Genomic DNA, 20,137 nt, shown 5'->3' with positions numbered 1-20,137 from the left:
CGTCTCTCAACTGAATACATCAAGATGGCCGCGGTTTGTTTGAAAGTTGTGTGCAGCGTTAAGAGAACAAAATACCCTTTGACGATTATTTTCAGCCTTTCTTGTCGGCAGTTGCAAACAAGTTTAGTTCATTTTGTGTAACGCTCAGCCTAACCAACCCACGCGACAAGGTTGACCTGCATTGGCGCTGCTCCATCACGCTGTGCTTTATCAGTTGAGTAGGCCTAGGCGATGGTCTAGGCTGGAAAGGATATGGACAACGCCAAGTTTCCCTTAACATGCTTAAAATGTTATAACAGTCGTCGGAAAGTGATAATATGCCCTAAAAAGTGAAATTTAGCTGAGAAAATTCTGAAGCCTTTATTTAGAAGACACGGTAGGGTTTTCAGACAAGTCTCATAGGTTTGTGTACAAGTGCATCAAGTGTTGTCCGTATATGGAATTCTTACCGAGGTTTGTTTTTCTTTTCATTTGAGTGACAGAATGATGAGCAGATTCATATTGCAAAAGTAATTGCATTTTAGACACTGGAAAAAGTAACTAATGTTATGATGTGCCCGTTTTGTACCATAGGGAAAAAATGACATTGATTGTGAATAAAGTGTTGTTAAAAACTTAAACATGTTATTGTTAAAGTGAAGATTTAACCCTAACACTCCTCAATCCTTCACCTGTTGGAGGACTGAGGACTGTTAGGGTTAATGGTACCAAGTGCATTATGTGATTTTTCATTAACAATGCTGTAAGAGTCAATGTTTGTTTTTGCCAAGTCAGTTTTAGAACTATTTCAGTAACAAGGTGGTGTACTTATCAAATGTCTATGTTCCTTTTTGGTACATCAGCAAACTTTTTCTGTCTTTTTTTTAACAGAATGAGTTTTATGTAACCTTGACTAAGCAGTCACTCATGGCAACCTGGGATTATTCAAGTTACAAAATGGACAGCAACAGATCAAAGGGTAGGCATTATTTTCACATTGCGACTTTATGTTTTTTGTTTTATTTTGTCTCATTTCCTTTCCAAAATACTGAAGGGGTAAATTTTTTGAAATAATTTCAGATGACACAGCCATCGCAAATGAGCTACTAAGGAGGGTTAACTTGCCGAGTGTGAAAGATTTGTCCGAGTGCACCTCCTCTGTCTTTGTTGCTCTTTGTGAAGGCATTCTGGGTGATCCACTGAAAGGTAACAACTAGTTTACTAAAAATGTTATTTGAGCAAAAAGGTTCAAGTCTACGTGAGTGAGTTTTTCTTTGAAGTTTCTTGGATGGGGCATATGCGCTACTTTGGGTCAAAGACAGGTGCCACAAGTATTACTTAGGTACAGATGAGGTGTGGAGATCTTAGGGTGGAAATCAATAGAATTTTGAAACTGTCGTCTTTCACTCCTGACTCAGAGGTTGGCTGAGTCGTGGCATCAGAGGCAAAGAATGATCTGTAAAGATTACAGCTTGTAAGTTTTCTCAACACCGCATAGAAAATACTTCAGAAAATCAACCCAGGATTTCTGGAATCAGCTTTGAAGATTAAAATGAAGTGAGGCCTAACTTGTGACTTCATTAAATAATGCGCCTTTTTCACACATGTACAGCACTTTTCAGTACTGAAGGACGATCAATGCACTTTGCACAATACTATCCCTGACCATAAATATTGTTGAGAACGATCTCATCTCCCCGGGGAGCGTATAGCCTGTTGCAGCCATTTTAGGCAAACCTTGATAATCAAGTTGTACCTGTGCGCACATGTACTCCTTGCCCAAGGTCACAAGATGCAATCACCTGCCGGATTTGAACCTCAGACCAATGATTGAGAGATAAACCCTACTTATAAGACCATTCAAATTAATGACTGACATGTAATTAAGCACTGGTATCTTCACCTGTGACTATTAAACTCGGTGACAGCTCCAGCGAAAACAACATTGGTTTGCCCAAAACAGGTGTGTCCTACGTCCCGGTCACCAAAGAGGATGAGATCCACAACGTCCAGCTGGTGGTGGACCACCTGGCCGACAAGGTCCTACACTGCGACCTGTCCCACATCAGCGGCCGGGCAGTGGTGGAGGGCAACCGGGTGGCCATCCAGTACCTGCTGGAGATCCTGCTGGGGGTGATGGACTACATCATGGAAGGCATTGAGAGCGAAGGGTCCACCACCGACAATGAAGGTACAGAGGAGTGGTTTGTGTAAGCCAACTGAGCATTAGATTCGGCCTGGTCAGTTGGATCGTCGGGCACTTGACATGCGTTTCCTTTTGGTAGCATGCTGTGCTGGAAAAACAAATTAGCTGCTACTAACGAGAACTTCTTTGACAACTCCCCAAAAATCAACGGGCCTTCTCTTAAGCCCTAACTTTTAAGGGTAAACTGAAGTTATTGTGACAGTATTGAAAACTTAGCGCATTTTGCAGGATCTGGGAGGTGTGGGGCTGAAATACAAAGAATACACCATTGGTTCACTGCAGTCCCAGGTTAACCCTAAAATATCCAGGGCACCTCCCTTGTTCATTTTCTTCCTGACCACAAGGCATTGTTTTAACCGTCCCGAGCCTTCATTTTTTCCAGGTGTCTTATGGTCATTTTAAGACTAGTTTTATGTAACTGGGAAATCCCATTCTTAAAATATCCTCGGTTTGCCACGACAGATCACCAAAAAAGTGAACTTTTCCCATGGACATGCTCAATGCATGGGCCGACACTTGAAAGCACGAGCTATAATTGACCATAAAAACTGAACTCTGTGATGGATTGATTTGAAACTTGATTAATGCACCTGTACCCATAATGGTTGTCTGTCCATGCATGGCAAGTTTCAAAAGTAACGGTCAAAGGATATGTTTGATATTGTTCCCCCCTCCCCCACCACTGGAAAAGGTAAAAAAAAAATTGTTCATTTAAGGGCTGATGGGAAAGAAACAGACAAATTATTAACGTCCTTGTGTTTGTGAGCTCAATGTGTTAAAAATGCCGTCTTTAACGTCCTTGTGTTTGTGAGCTCAATGTGTTAAAAATGCCGTCTTTAACGTCCTTGTGTTTGGGAGCTCAATGTGTTAAAAATGCCGTCTTTAACGTCCTTGTGTTTGGGAGCTCAATGTGTTAAAAATGCCGTCTTTAACGTCCTTGTGTTTGTGAGCTCAATGTGTTAAAAATGCCGTCTTTAACGTCCTTGTGTTTGGGAGCTCAATGTGTTAAAAATGCCGTCTTTAACGTCCTTGTGTTTGTGAGCTCAATGTGTTAAAAATGCCGTCTTTAACGTCCTTGTGTTTGTGAGCTCAATGTGTTAAAAATGCCGTCTTTAACGTCCTTGTGTTTGGGAGCTCAATGTGTTAAAAATGCCGTCTTTAACGTCCTTGTGTTTGGGAGCTCAATGTGTTAAAAATGCCGTCTTTAACGTCCTTGTGTTTGGGAGCTCAATGTGTTAAAAATGCCGTCTTTAACGTCCTTGTGTTTGGGAGCTCAATGTGTTAAAAATGCCGTCTTTAACGTCCTTGTGTTTGGGAGCTCAATGTGTTAAAAATGCCGTCTTTAACGTCCTTGTGTTTGGGAGCTCAATGTGTTAAAAATGCCGTCTTTAACGTCCTTGTGTTTGGGAGCTCAATGTGTTAAAAATGCCGTCTTTAACGTCCTTGTGTTTGGGAGCCCAATGTGTTAAAAATGCCGTCTTTAACGTCCTTGTGTTTGTGAGCTCAATGTGTTAAAAATGCCGTCTTTAACGTCCTTGTGTTTGTGAGCTCAATGTGTTAAAAATGCCGTCTTTAACGTCCTTGTGTTTGGGAGCTCAATGTGTTAAAAATGCCGTCTTTAACGTCCTTGTGTTTGGGAGCTCAATGTGTTAAAAATGCCGTCTTTAACGTCCTTGTGTTTGGGAGCTCAATGTGTTAAAAATGCCGTCTTTAACGTCCTTGTGTTTGGGAGCTCAATGTGTTAAAAATGCCGTCTTTAACGTCCTTGTGTTTGGGAGCTCAATGTGTTAAAAATGCCGTCTTTAACGTCCTTTTGTTTGGGAGCTCAATGTGTTAAAAATGCCGTCTTTAACGTCCTTGTGTTTGGGAGCTCAATGTGTTAAAAATGCCGTCTTTAACGTCCTTGTGTTTGGGAGCTCAATGTGTTAAAAATGCCGTCTTTAACGTCCTTGTGTTTGGGAGCTCAATGTGTTAAAAATGCCGTCTTTAACGTCCTTGTGTTTGGGAGCCCAATGTGTTAAAAATGCCGTCTTTAACGTCCTTGTGTTTGTGAGCTCAATGTGTTAAAAATGCCGTCTTTAACGTCCTTGTGTTTGTGAGCTCAATGTGTTAAAAATGCCGTCTTTAACGTCCTTGTGTTTGGGAGCTCAATGTGTTAAAAATGCCGTCTTTAACGTCCTTGTGTTTGGGAGCTCAATGTGTTAAAAATGCCGTCTTTAACGTCCTTGTGTTTGGGAGCTCAATGTGTTAAAAATGCCGTCTTTAACGTCCTTGTGTTTGGGAGCTCAATGTGTTAAAAATGCCGTCTTTAACGTCCTTGTGTTTGGGAGCTCAATGTGTTAAAAATGCCGTCTTTAACGTCCTTGTGTTTGGGAGCTCAATGTGTTAAAAATGCCGTCTTTAACGTCCTTGTGTTTGGGAGCTCAATGTGTTAAAAATGCCGTCTTTAACGTCCTTTTGTTTGGGAGCTCAATGTGTTAAAAATGCCGTCTTTAACGTCCTTGTGTTTGGGAGCTCAATGTGTTAAAAATGCCGTCTTTAACGTCCTTGTGTTTGGGAGCTCAATGTGTTAAAAATGCCGTCTTTAACGTCCTTGTGTTTGTGAGCTCAATGTGTTAAAAATACCGGCTTTATGTCCACAAAGCAGATCCTGATGATCTTCAGGATGATTTGATGGATCCCGACACACTGACCAGGGGTACCGTGTCTGCCATTACTGATGTCTTGAGACAGGAGCTTGGTCCCAGAGGAAAGGATGATTATGATAGACCTGCTGTCACTCAGTATGACCGGTAGGGACCCTCACACAGTAGGCCTCCCACTCTACTTTGTCCTGCTAATTCTTTAGAAAATTACTTCTTCTCAGTGGGTGTTGTATATAAAACCTTTCTTTTACCTAGGTGCCCTGACTTTGAGCTGATAATTTCCCCGAATTCACAAAATTTGTTCAGTTTTTTTATTTAAATTTGCTAAGAACTAACAAATGACATAATTTTATTCACTTTTCTAATAGTTAATGTGTGGGTTTTTCTTCCCAATTCTTTCAACATACAAAAGTGTATATGAAAAAGGAGAATTGCAGAAGTCAGAATGTGAGGATTTGAATAATTTTGCATGACCTCATGGATTGTAAAAATTATACGTGTGTGTGCTGGATGGTGAACATCCTTCTTTGGCTAAGAGCACATTAAGAACCCCTTTACGCAATCCACCCTGTTCCCAAATTTAGTGCTTTGAGTTTAGAGAAGCTTTCTAAAAGCCATAATCACAGCACCAATGTTTGTTTGGTGTCACAGCCCACCCTATGACAGCCACACAATCAGCGACATCTCCAAGCATTTGAGTCAGCCCAACAGCCAATCAGAAGGGGAGTCCACGGCCGAACTGATCAAGCTAGGGACAGAAGACCCCTCACAGGACAGACACAGATCCCTTCAGCGGGACACAAAGACTGTTCCAGGTAAGAAAAATAGAGAAAAATGGGTCCAAGGTTTTTTAATAGTTGTGTTTCATTTCATCACACTCTCACGGTTCAGAGGCTAAATTGCTTTTTAATGCACAATAAAACACCTTCAAAATATTAAGATTGGAATGACAAAGACTGAACTGACTAATGATCTGGGCTTCCCATTTATACCTTCAGAGCCTCCAAAGGATGCACCCTTAACCAGCGGGCCAGTAGGACAGAGCTTAGATGATCACCAAACACGGATGAGCAATCTTCTGCCAACAGCAATGGGTGAAATGCCAGCTGTCGCCCCATCAAGCCCACCACCTGCTGGCACCGTAGACTCCACCACTGACTCACCGAGCAGACAAAGAGACAAACTTACAGTACAGGTTGGGGGGACCAAAATTTAATTCTCACGACAAATCAGACTGAAAAGGACTGAAGCAAGTTTGAGTTGAATGCTTTTTTATACAAGAATTGTTGTATTACTAGAAGTTACCGAAAGATTCATCTCACTTTAAATGTTAGGTTTGGGTTTGCAGTGCGGCGTTAATTTATCATCATTTATGTGGCTGAAGAAAAATGTTAAAAGTTTACCAAAATTTTATTTTTTTTGAATCCTCCAAATCCTTCACTTTGTAGATGCATTTGATCCATTCTTGTACTCTTTGAAAATATGCTGCAGGGGAGCCTGGTTTCGGGCACATAGGCTTTATACATGAAACCGGGGAGCCCGAAACCGTCCAAAAGAGCTAGGCCTTATAACAAAAGACCATACTCGGAACAAAAGACCGAGCTGCTGGGAATTGCTAACATTTTTTCAGTTGTCAATAGAGGACAAAATCCGTCATCGTTTTGAAAGATTATACCACTGTTTGTGGCATTCAGCACGAATGGATTACCACGGGGGACAAAAGCACCATTGCTGTAGTGTTGATCAATACAATACCGCTGCACGCTAATCTGGCCCCTATTGAAACGACACCAGCTGCACACTGTGCCAGTTTCGGGAACAAAAGAAACTTGTGTAACACCACACAATCTGGGCTCTTTTTACCAGGCAGCAGGCCTGGCTGAAATACTGGGGCATCAATAGATGTTGTCTGTTAGATTAGAGTAGCCCCCAGGCAGTCATTCATGTGGGTGTAAACGTCCAGTAAATGAAGTAATGATTTTTTGAAGAATTTTGAAAATGGAAATCTTGACAATCTCCCGGTTTTACGTCATGCAACTTCAAATTCCACCCGGCAGCAAGTAGCTAATAATTCTCATGGGCATGAAGCCTAACTGATTGTAACACTGATTTAGCTGTGCCTTCCTCACTCTTGCAAAGATACCTCGGAGGACACTTGATGGATTTTAAAGAATCTTGGAGAGGTAGACTTTAACATTGTGCCAACCATCTTTACCACGTTCTCCTTTCAGGACCTGACTGGCAGTTCCTTCTCCTCTGTCTCCTGGCCCAAGCCACCTGCCTCCACCCACCAGCTGCCCAGCGAGTTTGACTCCCTCGGGGTGAGACCCAGGCCTGCTATCACCAAGGACAGACCAGCTGCCGCCGGCGGGTACGGCCTTGGCGACAGCCTGGTGGGGAGTCTAAAAGAGAGCGGTAGCCTGCCCCAGCATCACGTGCACACGCACCACCACTATCACCAACCAGGTTTGTACAACAGATCCCCGTCCAGGATTCTCTCCTGAGGAAGGCCAGAGTACACTGGCCGAAACGTCGAGACCTGCTCTCACCAGTTCTTTTTAGAACCACACCTCTTCACAAAAGAGATATTTCCTACATGGTGTACCCGCAAACCTTTTTTGTTTAACACTCCCACCTTGCAAAGCTTCAAATCTTACTTAGATCCCCGTCCAGTTAATGATCATCTTGTCTGCTGTGACTAGAGGTGCCCCCTCACCGGTGAAGAAGAGACCGGCTGGTGGTAAGATTTGAAACCAGGTTGGAGCACATGCCCAGCACACAAGCAACGACTGCACATACCAGCCGAAATTGGTTTTGCGTGTATTGCCTAGTTTGTTTTGAGCCAAGTGCACGAGAACCATACATGTTATATAAAGTTCCCACCAAAGATGACCCAAGCCTCTCTTGTTCCCGCTTAGGGTAAGCTGCCCTTGTGTGTTATATCCTTTCTGTGAGTTCCAGTGCCCAATTTGGGGACCATGTTTTGTTTAATTACATCAATCGATTGAATCAGTTTACCTGAACTGAGTTTGGTCGGACTGGTGTATACTTGGTAAATTTTACTGCAGTTCATATGTGACTTTATAATTTTTCTTTAAATTAGGGAGTTCTAACTGTGTTTCTTCCGTCAAAGAATTTGGGCCCAAGAATTTAGGGCTAAATGCTTCCATTACCACCATGACCCTTAATGGTATACAGAGGTCCTTTTCCTAAGTTCATTTATGGAAGTCTGTGAGGCAAAGATTTGCCCCTTCTTTCCCCTCCTTTTTGCGTTTACAGATTTGAGAATTTCTGACTTGTTTTCCTTTTTTTCCCATTGTTGCAGTGGGCAAGCCTTCAAGCAGCCCGACACGCTCGAAATCACCCCCGCATGCCACCCTTTCCAGACCCCCTGCATTAGAGGGAACATCCCCCGCCAAGCTGTCACCACCGAGGGAACTCGGTAAACGAAAGGAACCCAGAGGTAATAGCCGATGCTTTTTTGTTTCAGGCACTCAATGTTTTGGTCATCAAAAGTAATGTTTCAGATCTTTGGGGTAATTTCATAAAGGAATAGATTTAAGATAAAAGTCTTAAGTATTTGGAATATTGTGTTTCTGACTTTCAGCTTGGATTTGCAAATAATGCCTTAACGATTCAAGTGTGGATAGTGGAAGAGGTAGATTGAACAGTTGTTATGTAATCAAGAAGGCCAGTAGAATGCAGTGTTAGTAAGACGTATGGAAATGCAAAGATATTCTACAGTCCTTGTTTCAATGATATTCTCGTAAGAAATTAATACATACCTTGTGTTTGTAATTTTTCCCTGTCTTTTTCATTGGTAACTCATTTGACCTCAGTTGCACCCTCATGGCATGAACGCTTCGCAGGACACGATGACATCACCTTTGATGATATAACTGGTTCCAGACCCCGACATACTTACCCGGCCACGCTGCGGTCCACATACCCGGCACTGTCCAGGCGCAGACCCTCAAGCAGTCCCCCCACTAGAGTGGCATCCGTCGAGGTCCCACCCGCGGAGGACGGTTACCAGCCACCAAGAAAACAGAGGACCATCTACAGCAAAGATGCGGAGGATTGGCCAGGCGATCGTCTTAACAGAAGAGAGGTATAGATCTGGGGCCGAAGATTTCCACTTGGAAAATTTATTTTCCGTTTGCCAAATCCAGGCTTGCAAACTTCCATTTCTTGCATTGGTCAGCATTATGTGTGCAGTAAGTGATAACACATAGCTAGCTTAACCGTGCCTCCTTAACCACTTGCTGCCCGGTGGATTTAAATGGGGTTCCAATGTATACTAGGCTGTTCAGCAATGAATGACGTATTTGTTAAACCCCTTCGCTACGGAGGACTGCTACTACCACCGCACCGTTGTGTGAGGATTAGTGCACACCACACATACAGTCTATTCACCATGCAGCTGCTGGTTCAATGGGGCCTGCTGCTGGACAAAGCCCTCCATTCAGGGCATACCACAGCCCAGCAGTCACGGTCCAAATAATCCTGCCGTGAAGGGATTAAAGGGTCCTTGTGGGAAACTCAAGTGAGGTGATTTGCCGGACTCACTCTTCTTACTGTAATCTGTTTAGGAATTGAATAAGTGTTGAAAGTCTTCAAAAGTTGACTTGTACCTCTCTGTGACAATGCAGGAAGGTCATTTGCCTCCACGGCCGAGACGAGTGGCTTTCGTCGACGATTATGACGAGAGGGACAGATCCCAGCGATCCTTCTTTCGTGAGAAACTCGAGCCAGTCACATCCCGGTTCATGTAAGGCTCTTCCTCTATTCTTTTCTCTTGAAATGCCTCTTGAGAACTGGGCAAACCTGCTAAACTCATCATTGCATTTGAAAACCAATTGAGAGTGGGCTTTCTGATCGTAGGGTAATTGTAAAAACGGATTTGAAAAATGACACTGAAGTTTCATTTGTCATATTCTTGAATCAGTGTCTGTAGATACCATTTCATAAGATTTTGACAATTTTCTGTCGCTTTATTTTCTACTAGGCGTGAAAGCAGCGAGAGTGAGGCTGATTCAGACTCAGATGCCTTATCCCAGTGCAGCGATACGGCAGTGGACTACCAGCAGGGTACCAACTACAAGCAGACGCACTACATCGGAGAGCAGCGGGACCAGCCTTATCACCTGCGACCCCGCCGCAAGCCTGCCGCAGCCGCCTCCATAGCCAAGAAACAGCGCCCTCAGCTCCGGCCAAAGAGCGTGCTCCTGCCCGTAGCCAGGACTCGCAGTCACAGAGTGCGGTTTGAGGAAGCCCTGGAGGCGGACGCGACAGGCCCAATGAGCAGGATCAGGAAGAAGCTGAACAAGGAGAACCGGAAGCACTCTAGGCAGAAGGAGGTGAGTATCTCCTGGTTGTACACCCTGACAATCCGCCCCGAGCTGATGTGCGCCCCCAATCGGCGAAAGAAAGACAGGTGGTTACAAGCGGGTTCTTGCACGCGTGCTGCGTGTATGCAAGGACCATACTTGCCGGAATAAATTAGTTACGTGTACTCAGCGCGCTCCGCATCAAACGCGCATATACTTGCGCACTCATGGCGCGCATTTGTGGTGAGCACCAAAAAAACACGCTCTCTTTTGTTCCGCTTGGAGCGGATAGACCTTATCATGATGCTGCCATGTTTGTCTTGTTCCCCGTAGATCCATTGGCAATAGTAATACAACTTTTTATGTTGATAAAATGGAACAGACTATTTTTCCTTCAGCCTCAGTTTGGTTGAATTGCTTTATGGTAGAAAAGCAAGATGGCTGCCGCAAGATCAAGGTCTATACAGTTAGCAATTTCCAATTTTCTAAATGTAGTCCAAGTGAATTTTCTAAAATGTGCTCCACTTTGTAGAATACTTCTCTCCAGCAGTTTTCTTTCCTCTTATAGTCTAGGTCGTTACTTGATTACCTGGATTGTCAAATGATGCTCCCTATCTACCCCAGCAGGGCACTGACTTATAGTATCCTAGAGGTAGAGCTCTGAAGGGATAAACTGTCCAACCACATCAAATATAGAACTTAGAAGGAACTTGGTCTAAGATTCTGAGATAGAATTATGACCGGCAGCCTCTTCTCGTACGTACTAGCCAAAACAGCTGTGATGGAGTGTCTTCGACAGTGGTCAGTTGACCCAGATCTTGATAAGCTCAACCATGAAAACAAGGCACTCCTCTTTGAAGCAGGGGGTCTTCCAAGCCCCAAGCATGGAATGATACAATGGTCAGTTTGAATTACCCCTATAAAAATGTGTGGAGGACAATTGAAAGGAAAATTGCTCTTTTTTCATTAGTCATTGAAATGAAAATGTTCAGCAGTATATGTTTAAATTTTCTTTGTCACAAAGTTTGATATTTGCGCTATAGGTCCTGCGCTATGTTTATAAGAGCAATCTTGAAGAAGCCAAGAGCGGTCTCAAGAAGCAACTGGACCGGAATAAGAAAGTCTTAGATAAACAGGTAAAGAGCAGCCTTGATTTCTGAGTTAAAGTTAACAAGTAATCATGAAGACTGTGTTTGCTCGTCCGCACCAGAAACATTCCTGAAACATCTCAGCTCCCTGGGGAGTATCCATTTCAGTATCTGTCCTGAGTTGAAGTGCGCCCTCACCGGCAAAAGAAAGACATATATGGTATGAAGTTGTCCAACCGGGTTATCTTGCACTTATACATGGGGCTTTGCGGGGTACCGGAACAATGAGAAGTACCCCACAAGGCCAGTTTTTACCTTGTGGGGTACCAATTTGGTACCCCACAAGAATTTCACGAAACTGATATTTGGAAAAAGCTCAAAAAGGGGAAATTTTTGATGGGTAAAAATCCGTTGCCATTGAAGTGTTTTATATAAGGGACATTCGGAAGAATTTTAACCCAGGAGAGTGAATTTGGTTTAAGTTGGAGTGATTTGAAATTTTTTCTGTGTTGTGTTGGAGTTTTGTACACGAGAACAAAGGAAATACCCCACAAGTATAGTTATGTAAGGATGCATGCACGTGTTCAGTGTACACACGAATACCACACATTCCAGAATAAATTTATTGTGATTACTCAAAATGCTCCACGTCAGTGGCTTGAGTTTGTACCCAACGACTGCCAAATTCATGTATTCCCTACTTTTTTTCCCGCTCGGAGCGGATAACCCTTTTAGGTACAAGTGGCTCTGACCATGTGGCCAAAAATCAATAACATTGGTTAAAAAAAATTTCAGACAGTTTCAAATATTTTTAGAAATTGGAGGATTTCCTTCTATGTTGGACACACAACCATAACTGCAACCAGATCTAAAGATTCTTTTGGTCTGGGAACCAGACTACCCTGCCTGGCTCAGTTTCTTTTCAAAGCTCACTGATGACAGTTTCTTTTGGACAATGATGCCCTTTTCCAGGATGCAGAATACAGGAAGGTTTTCCGTGGTCCTAAGACCAGCAATTACCAGCCAGCACAGAAATATAATGGTAGGCATTGTCATCTTCTTTGTTCTGTAAATCAGTATTATTATTCAGAAAGGTCGTTTGGAATTTTGAAATAATGGGAAATAAAACTGAAGACATTTTTAAGTAACACAGGTTTTAGGATTTTTCAAAGTTACGATATTTGGACATCAAGATTCTGGATTTTATAGTTTTAATCATTCACATATTGCTGTTTTATTAAATTTGTATAACAGCCCAATTGCAAGATTTGCAGGATCGTAAACCATTTTAAACTTAGGTCATGCCTCACTAGCTATTAAAACCCTTCAAAAGTCACATTATTTCTGATGTCTCATGGATTTCTCTTCCTCCAAAAATCTTATGGCTAAGGCAGACTCCTAAATAGTATCCAGGAAAAAAATACCATAATTCAAAGTCAGTGTACGGCACTTTTATAACTATATGCTGCCGGGTTTAATTAGAATTTGCATGATGAGTTCCCGGGGGATTTTCATGATTTTCTGTTTTCAAAATTCTTCAAAAATTCATAACTTCATTTACTGGACGTTTACACCCACACGAATGACTGTCTGGTGGCTACTCTAATCTGACAGGCAACAGCTATTGAGGCCAGAGTATTTCAGCCAGGCCTGCTGCCTTGTAAAGAGAGCCCAGATTATGCGGTGTTGCGTAATTTCCTTTGTTCCCGAAATTGGCCCAGTGCTCTGTTGGTGTCTTTTCAAATGCGGCCAGATTAGCATGCAGTGGTATTGTATCACTCACCGCTGGAGCACTTTTGTCCCAGGTGATAAACCACCTTCCCTGAATGCCACAAATAGTGGTATACTGTTTCAAAACTGTGACGGATTACCTCCGCTATTGACAACTGAAAAAATGTTAGTAATTCCTAGCAGCTCAGTCTTTTGTTCCAAGTACAGCCTTTTGTTACGAAGCCCAACTCCTTTGTCTGATTTCGTACCCCCAGCTATGCGTATAAACCTAAGATCTCTTGTACCGGGAACCCCAGCACAAAGTGGTCTTTACAGGGGTGCATTTTCGTGATTGCAAGGTGTATTTCTTGTTTCTTTCTATCTCAAAGTAACAACAGAGAGACCCTCTCGTGCCGCCACCAGAGGCCTGAGGTCCAAGCGCAAACGGAGTGCCTCGGCAAGTCCCACCATGCACAGACATAAAAGATGTGAGTAGACATCTCCTTTGTTTCTCTTGTCTTTCCCAATAAATACTCAATTCTCTTTCCAAATGAACAATCCACTGTTCTTCCCAGTGAGTATTTCATCATGTTTCCCAGTGAATTATTTAATGTCCTTCCCAGTGAATAATCCCCGGTGAGTAATCTATTGTCTTCAATAGTGAGTAATCCATTGTCTTTACCAGCGAGTCAATTGTCTTTCCCAGTGAGTAATCCATTGTTTTTCTCGGTGAGTAACCCATTAATTTTCCTGCTGAGTAATCCATTGCCTTTACTGGTGTGTAATCGTCTTTATCAGTGAGTAATGCCTCATGTTTCCCAGTGAGCAATCCTTGTCCTGTTCTGCAGTGAGTATTGGAGAAGATGAGATGCTCCCCACCGTCATGCAGGAGTTCCCTTTCCTCCACGTCTCGCCCCAGACAGCCCACGACATGTGGGCCAAGCAGATGCGGCAGATGGAGCAGCTGACCAAGATGGGCGTGGACCAGCAGTACAAGAAGACAAAGACACAGCTGAAGGTCAGTGCTTCCTGCAAAAATATTTCCCTCAGCAGGAATGATATTACCCTTGACAGTGGCCAATGAACAACGTTTCCCCTGTAGCAGGGAATATATTATCCTCAACAGTGGCTGATGAACAAAATATTCCCCTCAGCAACAGTTTCATACATAATATTCCCCCTCATCTGCGGCTTCATAAGAAATATTCCTGTCAGCAGTGGCACCATAAACAAATATTCTGTCTCAGGTGTGGCTCTATGAAGAATTATTCCACGCGGCCATAGCTCCCTGAACAAATATATACCCCACAGCTTCACGCACAAAATAATTTTGCCCCTTTTTAACTTGTTATGATTTTCAGTTCTGTCGTAAAGCAAAATCGAAATGAGCAGCGTGATACTCAACCCAAAGCCCCACCCTCAGAATGGTGTTCCATTGCATAATCAGCTGAGTTATTTGATCGAAATTCACTTTCCGTATTTTATGTCATTTGCTTATATTTATCACTTTATGCTAATTTTGTTTGTTCAGATGGAAGAAGCAGAAAAACGGCAGGAGATCCTCCTAAGAATCATGAAGAAAGAGCTGGCACACAACCAGAGGATGGTCAGTCTGGTTTGTTCATTCCATCCATCAACGAGACAGTTGCAACAACAATTGAAAATGTTCTTGATTAAAAAGTACAATGTTTGAAATGATTGGCTTTTCAGGCTTTGCCCATCTCTTACCTGCCGTCAAGTTTTGGTGCACCTCCCCCTCCAAAAGCTAAACGAAGTAATTTATGTTTAATCTTGTTATGACTTTTTGTCCGTATTCTTCAGCGAGAGATAAGAGAGCGAAGGTCCAACGAGCGAGCCATGCAACGTCAGATGCAAGAGCAGCGGCAGGTGAATGCCCGCGCCAGGAGATACTACGATGAGTTCCAGCTGCGGGCGAGGTCGCGCCTGATGAAGAGACGGACCAGGGAGGAGCAGGTCAGGTCAAAGTCGATAATGACACAACAAATGACCTGAACGAGCCTTGGAAGCATCCACTCGTCAAAAGGTCTTTGCAGCTTGTAATGTAAGGTGACAGTGGGCCAAATCATGCTGTCCTGGGAGATATGCCAATTGCTCTTGGACTGATGAGAAGCATTACATACAGTAAAATGTCTTGCTTAGGGACACAGACCATCTTAGTTCTGTAGAAGGTTTCCAAATCTTGGTTTCACCTCAGCTTGGCATAATTTTAAACCCTTAATTTTTAACATCTCTTTAATTCCTTGACTCAAGTCATGTTCTGCTAGAGGAGCACTGAACTGTATCTTTTTAAGAGGGACAGTTACTTGAATTCAGTTCATACTCCAAGTTGATGTGTAGGCCTATCCACCCTGAGTTGAAGTGCACCCTCACCGGCAAAGGAGAAACAGGCTTGTGGAAGTTTTTTCAACTGCCTAGTGCATGCACTTGGCGCACACGGACAGACCATACAATCCGACATAATTGGTTGCACTTACTCTCCACACTAATGTGCAGAAACGTGCACTCACGGGTGAGTTCCCACCAAAGGACCGTCGTTTCCGTGTCAAAGCAGGCCCTCCTTGCTCCCACTCAGAGCGGCTGAGCAGTTGCAGTGTCAGAGGCAGAGACTTAGATAGAGACATAGCCCCTGTGCTGCCAGCTGGTCTCATATGGGCCGTGGGATTCTAGGGAGGATAAATATTTTCTCTGCATTTCTGCAGATGGCTCATCTTTGATCTTGTCATCTTTTTTTTTTTGTGAGCAGATTTTCAAGAAGCTCTTTGAAGACGGGCTAAATATCCAGAAAGCCAGAATCTGTGACCTGCGAAAGTATGCACGGGAGAAGCGCGAAGAGGCAGCAAAGAGACAGCAGGATGAGATAGATTCACTAGAGAACTAGTATCCTTACAATACTGTTCGCAGTATTGCACACATTGCCATAAGACTAACCACAAACTACCATTAGAATACCATGTATTAGAATACCACGCTATCAATAGAATGCAGCACACTGTCACTATGATATTAATGAATAGTATCATAAGCATGATAGCAAATAGCATTATCAGAATACTGTACAGCACTGTAAGAATTCTGTTTGCATCACCACTGATCAGAAGCCTTACAGAGTGAATGCACATGGTTTTGTAGTCAATAGTTTGCTATTTACCTGATTGGTAAATATATATATGGTCAACATTTGAAATGTAATATCAAACAGTTATATAAAAATGTGTAACTCACTTGACGAGCAAAAGCAGTTCAGGAAATGTTCCAAGTAGGCGATGGCACATGCATTTTTGAATCTGTGTATTTCAGTCGGCAATTTCATTTACGCCAGAATGTTGAGAGACGTTGAAGGTGCGTGTGTTTCCACGCACATCTGTGTAAGTTGAACGCTGACCGTCAAAAATCATGCGACTGAAAATCCTCTATAGACTAAAGCAGACGAGAGCTTATGTCAAAAGTTACGGATATTCTACAAAGTTTGTATATTTTGCTGGTTATAAGGAATAGTTTTTGGTAGTGGATATTTCATTAACTATTCCTCCAGCTATCGTAATCAGTTCAGCATGCTGGCGGAGGCCATTTCCAAGGAGAGACATGACCTGCAGACCAGGGACAGAGCTCAGACAAAGGTTAGTGGTTGATCAGTCAGTCAGATTAGATTTCCTAAGGTTGCACATGCTGTATTGTGTGTGGTGGAGGAAGGAACGGAATAATTCAACTCTGAGATTCATCAATTTCTAGTACTTTGTTTAGATACGTTACCGTTTAACCCGTGGCTGTGGAATGCATTCCTGTTGTTTTGGGGGCTGCTGGTTAGGTTGAAATGTGTTTGGTTGGGCTTAGATAGGTTGGATTGGTGGGATTGGTTTGGTTGGATGTGATGTGTTGCTTTGCATTGCGTTGCGTTGCGTTGTTGGGGCAGGTTTGGTGGGGTTGAGATAGGTTGGGATGGGGTGAGATGTGCTGGGTTAGGGAACCATAGGATTGGATGGGTTGGGTTTGACTGGGCAGACTAGGTTTGGGATAGGTTGGTGAAACAGAAATTGCCAACGTTCTGAAACACTTCCTTCAGTTTACTTCCACCTGTGTCTTTGTCCGGCAGGTGATGGAGGGGATGAAGCGAGACATGAGACGGAAGATGGAGCAAGAGGTGCGTGTCTTCCAGGAGCAGATGTACCGAGATGAGGACACAGAGTACTTCCGACAGCTGGAGGCGGACAGAATGAGACGGGAGCTACAGATGGCGTCGTACAAGACAGTCATTTAAAAGTGGACTTTGAGAAGGCTAGAGAATCAGACATATGTATTGTAGATAGAATGTCGCTACAACACCTCCCCACCATCCAGATTTCCTGGCCGTAGTAGGTGGCTGTTTTCACTTGCTGCGCTGACGTTCAGATTCCAAGATGATGTCCACACAGGCAATACTGCTCTCATTTGCATTCATTTTTGTTCCAGGAAGTTGCTAATAGTACGCGATTAAAAGGACTGAGAAACGAGAGCACGATCCAAACTTTACCGTTGGATTGACCGCCATGCTAACACGGGACCAACTGAACAGTGCAATAAGACAATTTTGAAACGACGTCATATGAGTGAAGTAGGTGTTCTGCACCCCTAGTGAGTTGCTCGACCATTGCGTACACAAGTTTTGAGGAACCAAGGGGTATTCTCTTTATAGCCGAATTGTTGATAAAAAGTGACTTTTGTTGCTGCGTTGTTTGCTCTGTATTACTCAAAACATTTGTTTGAAGACTTAATAAGATAGGAGTGTCAGATAGTATCTTAGTCGATGATGGTTTGAGGCTCCTTCAAGAAAAGGATCAAGAAGCCAGGGGTCTTTGATGAGTTGCAGCTGTAGGCAGACACTGGAAGAAAAGCAGCTACAGATTACTTCCTAAGTAAGATTTGAAGCTTTGCATGGTGGATGAGACATGAGAAATGGGTTTGCGGGTACACCATGGAATCAATCTCTTTGGACGAGGTGCGGTTCTTAAAAGAACCGGTGATAAAAGTTTATACTCACCGGTTCTTTTAAGAACCACACCTCGTCCAAAGAGATTGATTCCATGGTGTACCCGCAAACCCATTTCTCAGATTATTTCCTGTGTGGCAGGTACTTATCAATTAAAGATCTCCAGAAGATGTTTTAAACAAGACGAGGAGAAGCCCGTTAGGAGACTGGCGATGGCAGATGCAGCGATATCTTGATAAGAAAAGGATACACAACTATAGACAAAGTAGACTAAGAGGAACATCGAGAAAGTGGCATGAAGTAAAAGGGGTGGTTTTGTTGAGTAAGTTCGAGGCTTTCAGAAGATGTGAAATAGAAAAAAAAACCAGAATGTTATCAAGAAGGTGAGGTCAAGCAAAAGCTGGAGGAAGATGCGGTGACTTTCGGAACAATAATTCAGTGATAAACCACAGTAGATTATTCTAGATCTGCTAGAAAAGAATGTGGAAGTAAAAGGCCTTTAAGGAGGAGCAAAACGATAATGAATAATTTTTGGGCCATCTAGAGCACAGACGTATATAAAAAAAATCTGCACTACCGGTGCCCTTAATCAGCTTATAGAGATCATTGAATCCACTAGCGGCCTTTTTACCGAGCCGAATACTAAGCTTGCCCGACAATGCCCGCCTTTGTTCTCCCTGGCGTCAATAGAAGGGAGCCAGCCCACGCATTTGTATTCGGCTCCGATAAAATGGCCGCTGGTTGGCTTCTTTTTCATACAAAGGCGTTGCAAGTCCAGGTTTTTTTTTATATACGTCCGTGATCTAGAGGGACATAAGGAAGACATCACGCTTCACAAGACTGTCTTTCAGGAAAGAAAGATCTTAGGGAGAAGCAGGGAGCAGTAGAGGAGCATATTAGTCACCTGGAAGTTGGCTTAGCTGATGAAGTAACTTGTAGAGCAGCAGCTCAGGATAAGACGAAATATAGCTCTGTCCAAGACAGTGAAAGGGGGAGATGGAAAGGAGTGTTGATGGTGAATCTCTCTGAGATTACTGTGGACAGGATATTTCTTTAAAGCTGTTGTATTTTGGGGAGGCATTATCTGCCTGCTATTATTTGGATAAGATCATTTCCAGAAGACCAAGAATGGTCCAGGTTAAGGCAGAGTGCGGAAGAATTGTTTGGAAAGATTACGGTTAAAGACCCGCGGGGTCACTGATTGGAGAAGAGATGTATTTTGTAATTATTGTTTTGTTTTCAGAGTGGAGGTGAAAATTGGAAAGCACACGCTGTTTCGGCCGCCATCCAAAGTACCGTCCATTGTTCACGAGGTCATGCATACCTCTGACAGTTCGACTCGCAAATTGTACTTTCATCCCTGTCCGCCTCGATAATGTGAGGGTTTAAACTGTTTAAGTTAATATAATACGGTATCTCTGAAGTATATCCATAATTCTCCGAATATTTCACGCCAGATGCCCTTGCTGTAACTGACTTTGCCCCTTCTGTCACTATTTATTGTCTTGATGCACTGGTCTGAATAATTATTTGTAGGATGCATTAAATTAAAGCCACGGAAGAATTAATGAATTAATAAACAGTGATTCTTTTGCAATCATTTGAATATGGTGTTTTCAGAAATTCTCTCCAAACGTGTGTAATTAGTACTCCGATTGTGCACATCGAGAATCGTCAAAGAAAGCTATACGGTGACTCTGTCTTTCCATTTTGAAAGGAACGTTCTGGTAGACTTTTTATTAATGAGCCACAGCGTTTTTGCCGTAGTATCTGACTTAATCGGACGTTGAAAGTGAACTTTTGATCTCTGATACTCCTTGCACAGAACCATTTTTTCTTGCGATCGAGTCATAAGTGAGTGTCTTGTCGGCGTATGAATGCATATTTTATTCCGTCTGTTCATTATTATCATCAATTTTTTTTCAGCCATTTCCTTCCTGCCGATTGATTTAACTCTAAAAGAGCCTGGGGCGGAATCCGCCCCTCAATATTTTTCCGAAATTGCCGCAGTGCATTTTTTTCAGGAGTTGAACCTTTAGGATTTTTTAGAGTAGCTCTTTGCTGTCATTTTGACGCCATTTTGGCAAAAATCGAACATACTGTTCTCGCGCAGCGTGCATTTTTCCGAGACGTCAGCAAAAAAATTGTACTTTTGTCCACTGTGGTGCTCAACGCACGCGTACTGGCAATATTTA

General features: G+C 43.0%; 1 protein-coding gene across 3 annotated transcripts; it reads left to right on the top strand.

Moving 5' to 3' along the window:
* Nucleotides 1–4: 4 nt before the first annotated feature.
* On the top strand, nucleotides 5–19,548 carry LOC110980384 (centrosomal protein of 95 kDa-like). Of its 3 annotated transcripts, none has more exons than XM_022237009.2 (21): nucleotides 5–213; nucleotides 871–958; nucleotides 1,060–1,185; nucleotides 1,943–2,170; nucleotides 4,830–4,977; nucleotides 5,482–5,645; nucleotides 5,829–6,025; nucleotides 7,062–7,296; nucleotides 8,156–8,293; nucleotides 8,670–8,941; nucleotides 9,483–9,601; nucleotides 9,839–10,190; nucleotides 11,204–11,296; nucleotides 12,221–12,290; nucleotides 13,348–13,446; nucleotides 13,807–13,976; nucleotides 14,490–14,564; nucleotides 14,780–14,932; nucleotides 15,723–15,856; nucleotides 16,512–16,596; nucleotides 17,070–19,548. In XM_022237009.2, the coding sequence occupies exons 2-21, from the start codon at nucleotides 907–909 to the stop codon at nucleotides 17,232–17,234; spliced, it is 3,075 nt and encodes a 1,024-aa protein (XP_022092701.2). In that variant the 5' UTR covers nucleotides 5–213; nucleotides 871–906; the 3' UTR covers nucleotides 17,235–19,548. The 3 variants fall into 3 exon arrangements, with proteins under 3 accessions (XP_022092701.2, XP_022092702.2, XP_022092700.2); XM_022237010.2 differs by having other exon boundaries at nucleotides 5–453; nucleotides 4,833–4,977; XM_022237008.2 differs by having other exon boundaries at nucleotides 5–453.
* The last annotated feature ends 589 nt before the right edge of the window (nucleotides 19,549–20,137 follow it).

The sequence above is a fragment of the Acanthaster planci genome, linkage group LG07 (assembly GCF_054643075.1).
Source record: "Acanthaster planci isolate LZ-2023a linkage group LG07, COTS_SCS, whole genome shotgun sequence".
Lineage (NCBI taxonomy): Eukaryota > Metazoa > Echinodermata > Asteroidea > Valvatida > Acanthasteridae > Acanthaster > Acanthaster planci.
This window is presented reverse-complemented; position numbering and strand designations above follow the sequence as displayed.

Coding starts and splice junctions, on each gene's coding strand:
- LOC110980384 (XM_022237009.2), top strand. CDS start 907: ATGGCAACCTGGGATTATTCAAGTTACAAAATGGACAGCAACAGATCA. Junction 8,942..9,482: donor ATCGTCTTAACAGAAGAGAG/GTATAGATCTGG, acceptor GTGACAATGCAG/GAAGGTCATTTGCCTCCACG. Junction 13,977..14,489: donor AGACAAAGACACAGCTGAAG/GTCAGTGCTTCC, acceptor TTGTTTGTTCAG/ATGGAAGAAGCAGAAAAACG.